At 40.8% G+C, this 10,791-nt stretch overlaps 1 protein-coding gene across 1 annotated transcript in view; it reads left to right on the forward strand.

Moving 5' to 3' along the window:
* The window catches only part of LOC111952696 (cadherin-1-like), a 22,015-nt gene extending 13,739 nt beyond the window's left edge, over positions 1-8,276 (forward strand). The window contains exons 2-9 of the mRNA XM_070435384.1: positions 6,205-6,244; positions 6,399-6,436; positions 6,539-6,679; positions 6,768-6,923; positions 7,002-7,146; positions 7,264-7,401; positions 7,835-7,938; positions 8,220-8,276. Coding sequence (XP_070291485.1) covers positions 6,205-6,244; positions 6,399-6,436; positions 6,539-6,679; positions 6,768-6,923; positions 7,002-7,146; positions 7,264-7,401; positions 7,835-7,938; positions 8,220-8,276 — 819 coding nt within the window. The remainder of the gene's footprint in view (positions 1-6,204; positions 6,245-6,398; positions 6,437-6,538; positions 6,680-6,767; positions 6,924-7,001; positions 7,147-7,263; positions 7,402-7,834; positions 7,939-8,219) is intronic.
* Positions 8,277-10,791: the final 2,515 nt, after the last annotated feature.

A 10,791-nucleotide genomic window follows, 5' to 3' on the forward strand; every position in this document is an offset into this window, starting at 1 on the left:
CATTTGACTGCAGGGAAAGTGTACTGACAATATTGCACTGTTTATATTAGTAATATTTTTAACTAAGTTTACTCTGTTTTCAGAACCGCAATCCTTGTCAGACACAATGGGCAAAATTCAGTAACTTTCCAGAAAATTCCAAGTTTCCAGAAATCCAGGTTGTAGGATTTTCGTATTTCCTTCTGATTTCGGAAATCTTTCAACCTGGTTTTCTGGAAAAACTAGACATTTTGGGAAAGTTATTGGAATTTTGCAACCTAGACACAATTACTGTCAGTGGTGTTGGTGTGGGTGGATCATTTATTTAACCCTGAAACTGAAATACTAGTTCCTTGTGTTCTGGAAGGACACCCTGTGGTGGTGCTACCGGCTTAAAAACGCACCCAGTATTTTAAACAATGCTTTGATTCTACAACCTAGACATTTTTCAGATCCTATTGGGGACAAACATTATCCAAAAGAAACCTCAAATGCATCCATCAAGTTTGTAGTGTCACAAGCTTGATGTAGAATATGCAACCAAATACCAAACTGACTACTTTTAATACACTATGGGCCGGTTTCACAGACAAGGCTTAAGCCTAGTCCCTGACTAAAATGCCTGTTTGAGCGGTCTTATCTCAAAAGCAACTTGCACAGACTTATTTTAAAATAGTTGTAGATTTAGCCTGTTCTGGATTAAACAAAGCCGATTGCAAGAGGGAGGATTAGAGCTACTCTAGGACTAAATTGCAGCTTAAATGAATCCTTCAAAGAGGCAGGTTTAACTTCCGCTTAGTACTGTTTGTGAGGGATCATTTGGCTATTTGGAATTTTTAAATGAAGACCAACCTGCACTACAGAGGCCAGCGAGACGAGTACTTGCGGATAGGAGTAATCCATTAAATTACTTTGAAATAGGTTTGAGACCTCTTTCGTATGTAGAAAGAAAATGCATTGGAGATATCTTTGCTTAAGCCTAGACTTTCCTCTCGGTCTCAAAGAGAAAGGCCTTTGCCCAATTCTCTCCAAGTTCTGATCACGTTGAGGTTTTTGGCATCTGGAATCTTTCATCGTGAAACTGTTGATTTATGTGATGCCAGTGAAGCAACTGTGTAGAATATTTAAAAGTCTGCTGGGACATTTGTGAACTGAGGAGTCCTCACATCAAGTTTCCTGATTCTGCTCACCAAGCCAACTATAAATTGCAATTCTATGAATATGGGCACTTCCCAGGAGTGATTGGCTGTATAGATGGATGTCACGTTCCCATCAAGTGTCCATCAACTCCTGATGTTGAGTACAGTAACCGTAAGAACTGGTTTTCCATCAATGTTCAGGGTGTATGCACACCTAATTTAGAGTTTTCAAACATTGTTGCCCATGGGAAAGATGCAGCTCTTCATTGTGTACTCCGTTTAAGAGAGGACAACAGTGGACTACTACTTGGTGACAGTGGATATGGTCACTTATATGGTAACTTTTTATTCACGCCATACATAAATCCCACAACCGCTGAGCAGCAAAGATACAACCAAGCTCATATCCGCACGAGAGGGATTGTCGAATGCATGTTTGGAGTATGGAAAAGTCGATTCCAGTGTTACCGCAATACACTTAGTTTCAAGCCAAAAAGATGTTGCAAGGTGATCATTGCTACAGCTGTGCTYCACAACTACCTGAAGCAGCATTGCTATCCTGATCCTCCAATGGAAGATCAGGATCAAACAGATGTGTCCATGGCTGAGGCAGGCAATGACCAACGAGGACTTGCACACAGTTGTTTTCACATTGCAGNTCTCCCGCTCGTGTTAGCGCTAACATTAGCATTTCCATTTAGAATGAATTAGTATTTAGCATGCCTGTTAGTGATTAGCTGTTTGTTAGCATTTCTCACTTGTGGTGCTAGGCTAATTTCTGTGTATWTCGCTCATGCTAACCTTTTACTACAGTGGGCTAAATCAGGGTCACAGTGTTTCTTGTTAGTCTTAAACAAATCTACTTCGAAACAAAAGTAAATCACCTCACACATGTGGTTATTGGCTTAAAAAAAAGTTACTTGTTCCATGTCAGATATCGAGTTTAAATGTTTTACATTGAGTTTGCATCCCAAAATATTACACTTTATATACATAACAGTAGACTGAAATATAACAACTGTTTGACACAGAAACATCACATTTAGAAAAATATGAATATAAAAAATAACATTCCACCCATGAGGCAACTAAAGGGCGATTTGGCCATTTGACTGCAGGAAAGGTGTACTGACAATATTGCACTGTTTATATTAGTATATTTACTAAGTTTAGTTTTACTTCTGTTTTCAGAACCGCAATCCTTGTCAGACACAATTATGGTTGCAAAATTACAGTAACTTTCCAGAAAATTCCCAAGTTTTCCAGAAATCCAGGTTGTAGGATTTTCGTATTTCCTTCTGATTCTGGAAATCTTTCAACCTGGTTTTCTGGAAAACCTAGACATTTTGGGAAAGTTATTGGAATTTTGCAACCCMAGACACAATTACTGTCAGTGGTGTTGAGGGTAGATCATTTATTTCACCCCCTGAAACTGAAATACTAGTTCCTTGTGTTCTGGAAGGACACCCTGTGGTGGTTGCTTCCGGCTTAAAACCAGCACCCACGTATTTTAAACAATGCTTTGATTCTACAACCTAGACATTTTTCAGATCCTATTGGGACAAACATTATCCAAAAGAAACCTCAAATGCATCCATCATGTTTGTAGTGTCACAAGCTTGATGTAGAATATGCAACCAAATACTAAAAACTTTGACTACTTTTAATACACTATGGGCCGGTTTCACAGACGAGGCTTAAGCCTAGTCCCTGACTAAAATGCCTGTTTGAGCGGTCTTAACTCAAAAGCAACTTGCACAGACTTATCTTAAAATAGTCGTAGACTAAGCCTGTTCTGGATTAAACAAAGCCGATTGCAAGAGGGAGGATTAGAGCTACTCTAGGACTAAATTGCAGTTCAAATGAATCCTTTAAAGAGGCAGGTTGAACTTCTGCTTAGTACTGTTTGAGGGAGCATGGACTATTTGGAATTTTTAAATGAAGACCAACCTGCACTACAGAGGCCAGCAAGACGAGTACTTGCGGATAGGAGTAATCCATTAAATTACTTTGAAATAGCTTTGAGACCTCTTTCGTATGTAGAAAGAAAATGCATTGGAGATCATCTTTGCTTGAGCCTATACTTTCCTCTCGGTCTCAAAGAGGAAGGCCTTTACCCAATTCTCTCCAAGTTCTGATCACGTTGAGGTTTTTGGCATCTGGAATCTTTCATCGTGAAACTGTTGATTTATGTGGTGCCAGAGAAGCAACTGTGTAGAATAGTTCAAAGTCTGCTGGGACATTTGTGAACTGAGGAGTCCTCACATCAAGTTTCCTGTTGCGGCTGGCCAAGCCAACTATAAAGTGCAATTCTATGAATATGGGCACTTCCCAGGAGTGATTGGCTGTATAGATGGATGTCACGTTCCCATCAAGATGTCCATCAACAACTGATGGCTGAGAAGTACAGTAACCGTAAGAACTGGTTTTCCATCAAGTGTTCAGTGGTGTATGCACACCTAATGTAGAGTGTTCAAACATTGTTGCCCGTTGGAAAGATGCAGCGCTTCTTGTGTGGCTCAGCTTCAGAGGAGGACAACATAGTGGACTACTACTTTGGGAAGTGGAATAATGGTCAGAGTAAACTTTTTATTACTCGCCATACATAAATGCCCACAACCGCTGAAGCAGCAAAGATACAACCAAGCTCATATCCGCACGAGAGGGATTGTTGAATGCATGTTTGGAGTATGGAAAAGTCATTCCAGTGTTACCTAGCAATACAACTTAGTTCAAGCTAAAAAAAGTGCTGCAAGGTGATCATTGGCTACAGCTGTGCTGCACAATCTACCTGAAGCAGCATTGCTATCCTGATCCTCCAATGGAAGATCAGGATCAAGCAGATGTGTCCATGGCTGAGGCAGGCAATGACCAATGAGGACTTGATAACAGAGTTGCTTTCACATTGCAGCACTTCAACTAGATGAGATGCATTTAAATATGGAATGTATTCATTATGGCTTATATTTTTGTTGAAGTAATGTTTGTTCTGTACAAAATTAAAATAGTGTGCAGCAATGAAAATGAGTGACTAAACCAAGCGTGGTTTAAAATGTAGTTTGTGGTGATCAATACAACTCACTCATGATATCCAAACGACGAGACATTCATTTTTTACATGTCATATTGTTCCCAATGGCTGGTCATCACAATTGTCTCGTTATTGCCTCTCTCTCACCAATTTCGTATGAATTCAACCTGTAGATATTCTCATCTTCATTTCATGTTCTTCCTTCAGATATTTAATTCTCAGAATTCTCTGGCTAATCCCAGGTGTCTCATTTAGGCTTACTTACTTACTCCAGGACTCCATAGTCTCCTACTATCTACGCCAAATTAAGCCACGTCATGAAAGCTACTTATGTCACACCACTGATCAGTTTCACCTGTCCTTGTTATTGTCTCCACCCCCTCCAGGTGTTGCTTGTTTCCCTGGTGTATATATCCTGTGTTATCTTTCCCTCTGTGCCAGTTTTGTCTGTATGTTCCAGTCAACCAGTGGGTTTCCTGTGCGCCTGCCTGTTTGTATTCTCTTCTTACCAGACTCCTGGTTTTGACCCCTTGACCTGTTTCTGGACCCACCCTGCCCTGACCTTGAGCCTGCCTGCCGCGCTGTACCTCCTGGACTCTGAACTGGTTTTGACCTTTTATACTCGGTCTCACGAGCCGAGCTCTTCCTACCGCCCTTTTGGATACAAACAGAATATCAGACTCAACCATCTGCCTATCCCTGCTATGATCTGCGTCTCGCCTCGTGCCGTTATACTTAAATGTCCTCGTTTTAACTAAGTCACACAATTAAAAGGCCTAACACACACTGGATTAAGCAGGAGCTTTAGATAGATAGAAAACCGGCCCTAAAAAGAATATTGTCACCTGAAGACTTTTCTCAAATAGTGGGACTAAGACTAACATAAAAATGCTTTCATCTTTAAATGGGGAACAGAGGTGTATGAAAACATGCTCAAATAAAAGCTGGCATTCTGTACTGCCGCCTAATATTAAACATTCTCTCTAATGTAAAAGGCTGGAATGTAGAGCCAAATAAAACCATTTAACTTCACTGTCCAATAACATATGGAGGGAAGTGCAGATCATGTTTTTCAATATTCGTTTTCCTTCAAACCTCAGTGTTGGGCCCTGGGGAGAATATCTGAGACTTTACAGTCAGGTAATGGCTTTGACTATTCACTGACTGGAGGGGAAGAAACTGAGGGTGACTTATTTTACTGTTTAGAATATTATATTGCATTATACAGAGTAGTAGCAACATACTGTAGTGGCATTGTTTGCTTTAAAACGGTTCATATTTGTTTGATCTCCTCACAGAGGGCTTCGGCCATGAGGATGCTGGCATTGTCTCTCAGGTGAGAATGTGGATCTATCAACTTAGTGTCAGTTTCATTCCTCTAACTCTACTCATAGGGCTGGTCTAATTTTTCTAATTTGTACAAACATTTTTGGCACAGCCTAAGTATCCTACAAGTCTTCCAATTCTGYAGTTTCCAAAGCCTTTGGTAGGCCTGGTGAGAAGGAAAAGGGATTGGGTCATTCCTCCCATCAACTTCCCAGAGAACGACAGAGGCCCTTTCCCCAAGAATATGGTGCAGGTTAGTGATTGTAGATTTATGTTGGCAGGAAAAAAGGTTGGTTCAGGATTTTGCTCTGGTTTTAACATTTAATTTTTACACATTCAGATAAGGTCCAACAATGATAAAGAGGTGAAGATACTGTACGGCATCACTGGTCCTGGAGCAGATCAACCCTCTGTGGGACTGTTCTTTGTAGACAAAAACTCTGGGACTCTCTATGTGACCCAGCCTTTGGACAGAGAGAGAAAAGACCAATATGTGGTAATGTTTGTAAATAAGACAAATATCTGGTAATGTCAGTTTGTTTTGCCTTTTGATTTCTACAACATTGAATGCATGTTATTTTAACATTTTTCTATATTTTCCCTTTAGCTTTTGGCTCATGCTGTTGCAGTTGGTGCGGGTACAGCAGAAGACCCCATGGAGATTATTGTTAAAGTAATTGATNAAGTGCAGATCATGTTTTTCAATATTCGTTTTCCTTCAAACCTCAGTGTTGGGCCCTGGGGAGAATATCTGAGACTTTACAGTCAGGTAATGGCTTTGACTATCCACTGACTGGAGGGGAAGAAACTGAGGGTCTTATTTTACTGTTTAGAATATTATATTGCATTATACAGAGTAGTAGCAACATACTGTAGTGGCATTGTTTGCTTTTAAACGGTTCATATTCGTTTGATCTCCTCAGAGGGCTTCGGCCATGAGGATGCTGCCATTGTCTCTCAGGTGAGAATGTGGATCTATCAACTTAGTGTCAGTTTCATTCCTCTAACTCTACTCATAGGGCTGGTCTCATTTTTCTAATTTGTACAAATATTTTTGGCACAGCTTAAGTATCCTGCTAGTCTTCCAATTCTGGAGTTTCCAAAGCCTTTTGTAGGTCTGGTGAGAAGGAAAAGGGATTGGGTCATTCCTCCCATCAACATCCCAGAGAACGACAGAGGCCTTTTCCCCAAGAATATGGTGCAGGTTAGTGATTGTAGATTTATGTTGGCAGGAAAAAAGGTTGGTTCAGGATTTTGCTCTGGTTTTAACATTTCATTTTTTACACATTCAGATAAGGTCCAACAATGATAAAGAGGTGAAGATAATGTACAGCATCACTGGTCCTGGAGCAGATAAACCCCCTGTGGGACTGTTCTTTGTAGACATAAACTCTGGGACTCTCTATGTGACCAAGCCTTTGGACAGAGAGAGACAAGACCAATATCTGGTAATGTCAGTTTGTTTTGCCTTTTTAATTCTAGAACATTGAATGCATGTTTAACATTTTTCTATATTTTCCCTTTAGCTTGTGGCTCATGCTGTGTCAGTTGGTGCGGATATAGCAGAAGAAACCATGGAGATAATTGTTCAAGTAATTGATATGAATGACAACAAGCCGGTTTTCACCCAAGATCCTTTTATAGGGACTGTCCCTGAAGCATCCCTACCAGGTGTGTCTCAGTCAACATTGAGTCAATACACTCATTTGAGTTTTAGAATAAAAGTACAATATCAATATTTTTTTGTCCACCATGAATATCATTTATGTTGAAATATTTTCTTCTCAGGCTTTGAGGTGATGCAGGTCACAGCCACCGATGCAGATGAGCCTGGCTCAGCCAATTCTGATGTCAGATACACTATTATAAATCAGGAACCTGAACTGCCGAGTCGCAACATGTTTGTCATCAACCCTGATCACAGGAGTGCAGATTCGGGGGCGTCAAATGCTGCTATGGAAGACAACCACTGGACAGAGAGGTTAGTGCTATATCAGTTAATCACTCCATTTTAACTTACAGTAACCCCTCTACATTTCACAATGCTGCCATATCTGTGGTGACTCCTATTTTCCAGAAAATTTCCAAAATATACATGAAATCCCAAGCTGGATATTGGAGTGCCAATGGTCTGACATGTTCGGAAAATCCCATAATTACTATGAGCGGACAGAAATCACATAAGCGACTCCCTCAATTGAGAAGTCTTTAGTAAGTAGTACACAATCAGAAACACAGTACCAGGCTCATTAAACAGTAAATGACTTAAGAGGGAAATATTTTGATTGAAGGAGCTGACTTGAAGAAACTTTACTTGATAATGGGCATACAGCAATTTTCTCTCATGTTCTCTGTTTAGAAACGGTGTCTGTACCAGAGAATAACGTGAATGCCCCCTGGTGGTCCAAAATGCCAGTAGTGATGGAGAGTGAGCCACATCCTTACCCAACTGCCGTACCACAAGTACAAGCCACGGATATGTAATGGAGACCCAGGTGAATGTTCAACTGTACAGCACTCGGACTAGTGATCCTCTGGAGGACATCATCCTACCCACCGAGCCAAACGGTACTGCTTGGTTCTTTCGGTTTCATTCAGATGGGTATGTGAATGGAGCACAAGTTACAGCAAATATGTATTTGACTGTGTCTGCATTTCACCCTAGAACATACAACATATTTGACAAATTGTTGTGTTTTTGTCATTGTGTCATGAACCTGGCTGTGTGTCTCGTTCCCGTTTAGCCCCTTGACTTTGAAAAGGACAATCGCTACACCCTGTTGGTGGACTGTGGAGAATGAGGTCCCATTTGCACACCACCTGCCACCTCCCACTGCCACAGTCCAGGTGAATGTGGAGGGAATAGGAATGATGTCCCTGTCTTTGACCCAGGTGGAAAGGTTGTTTCTATCTGACACCTGCCACGCTGGACAGTGATTTGGTTCTGTATACAGCCATTGATCCAGACATCATGGCAACATAAATTAATGTGAGTTAATGAAGCTTTCTTTACCTGCAATTGATTTAATTAAGTGATGAGTCCTGTATAAATATGGAGACCGATTTTTATTACCTTATTTAACTAGGCACATCAGTTAAGAAAAAAATCTTATTCTTCAAATGACGCCTCAGGAACAGGGGGTTCAACTGCCTTGTGTCAGGGGAACAATGACAGATTTTGTACCACTGTCAGCTCGGATTTATCTTGCATACTCATACTATGCAGTTACTATGCTCAACGCCTACCACTAGGCTACCTGCCGCCCCATATACCATACTGGCTGAAAGTCACATTCAATCTCGATATACCATGCCGCTTTTATGATGAAGTACATTCAGAATGCGCATTAAGATTGCAAGAAGCCTCGTGAATGGCAGACGTTTTTAATCAATATACTGATGTTCTGGTATCGCATGGACAGAGATCCTGCCTAAATGGCTGGACATCAACAGTGGACCGGAATGAATCAAAACCACACCCCCTGGACAGAGAGTCTCCCTTTGTCAAAGATGGCAAATACAGAGTTCTCATTTCTCGCCATCCGAAGGTGGAATTCTGATTTTGTTGTAATCTTGTTCACCAGCAGCGCTTCAACCTGGGAACAAGATTATTTAGTTGGACGTCTCTCATTTACTCCTTTTGATAAAAGTATCTTGTTTGGTTATCAGATGAAATCCCTGCAACTGGAATGCGAACCATTTTGATAGAGCTGAAGATGTCACGACAATGCTCGACTATTGATGACACCCCCCCGTGAAGCTCTGCAAACCAAGACCCCCGTCTAGTGACGTTTGGCTGTGCAGACAGAGACGGGCCAGGCTTTTGCTGAACCCTTCAGAGTAGAACTTCTGGAGGGTCCAATATTATTGCACTGCCCAAATGTAGAAAAGGTGTGTATTGCTCATTTCACATCTCACACTTGCAGTTACGTCTGTTCATTTCTATTCAGAATATCAACAGACCAAGTATGTTTATTTGACAACATATTCACATTCAAAGTTAAAATTGTGTCCCATTTTTCTCCCTGTCCAGAACTGTGGTTGAATTGACATTCAAGGCCATGAGGGAGCAGAGAAACTTCTACATTAATCTGAGGGTCACTGATGCTGGCGGGCTGAACCCAAGACCATGTCATTACTGTAACCATGAACGAGGACAGCTGCATGACCTGGGGGATTTCTGTGTTAGATCCTGACATTGACATTTCACTTAGCATTTTTCATAGCTGCCAGAGGGATGCTTGCTTGTTTTTTATCTCCATGCGAGAACATGATCCTCTTGCTATGCTCTGCTGAGAGCTTTACAACTGCATCGTTTCTCCATTAACTTGAATAACGGCCTTTTTGGTTCATTCTCACCTTTTTGATCTTTCTTTCCTTTGGTAAGGTTGAAAACTTGTCTCTTTCCTATTGCTTCACTACGCCGGCCTCATTACAACACACATTCTTGTCTGTTTAATATAGCTCAGATTCTTCAGAACGCTTGGAGTGATATTTTTTATGTCTATTGTTGTGGTAGGACATCAGTTCGACAATCTGTTGGCTGTTCATAAACAGGGAATCATTAGTTAAGCCCACGCTAAACATTAAGATATATTTATTTGATTTTCATTTAGCAACATGCTAAACCCCTTTCAATATGGGTGATCGAGCTAAATTTTTCAGTGAGCCCCCTTTTTCTACACATCTCAGATACATAGCCAATGTCGGTTGTATTACTTGGTATTCCCCCCTCATTTCAGATTTTCAGCAGCATTCTTGCAAAGGAGCTCATTTGCTCTGCTGTTAGTAATATCGAACACGAATCTATCAAGGTTCAAGATACAGTGAGGATCTGCTGGTCCAGCTAAGTCAATGCCACTAAGAGGAGGAGTAGCTGCCACTTGTTTTCAACCATTTTACATTCTCATTTCGTTTTACAAACATGGGCGGGAAGAAAATGTATATCTGGGTTCTGATGGGAGTACTGACAGCTGAAATAAAGTTTGAAGGCATTAAACAAATTAATCAGAATCAATGGGTATGGTATTCATAAGTCCAAAATGGATTTTAACATCCGATTGCCCTTTAAAACCAGCAATAAAATTAATTTCAGACGAGGGCCTGGCTAGAGATTGGACCTATGGTGCATGAAAGGTGAGTCCAGGCAGCCTGTTAGTCACACCAACACATTTTTCCTCCTTTGTATGTTTGAAATCAATACGTTATCAGCCTTAGTCTAAATAGATCACATTTTTCCCTTCATCAATCTAGGCACACGAATAACAGCGAAACAGTTTTTTGCGAATTTTGCTACACACAAATAAAAGAATAGCA

Source organism: Salvelinus sp. IW2-2015, linkage group LG26 (genome assembly GCF_002910315.2).
Source record: "Salvelinus sp. IW2-2015 linkage group LG26, ASM291031v2, whole genome shotgun sequence".
NCBI lineage: Eukaryota > Metazoa > Chordata > Actinopteri > Salmoniformes > Salmonidae > Salvelinus > Salvelinus sp. IW2-2015.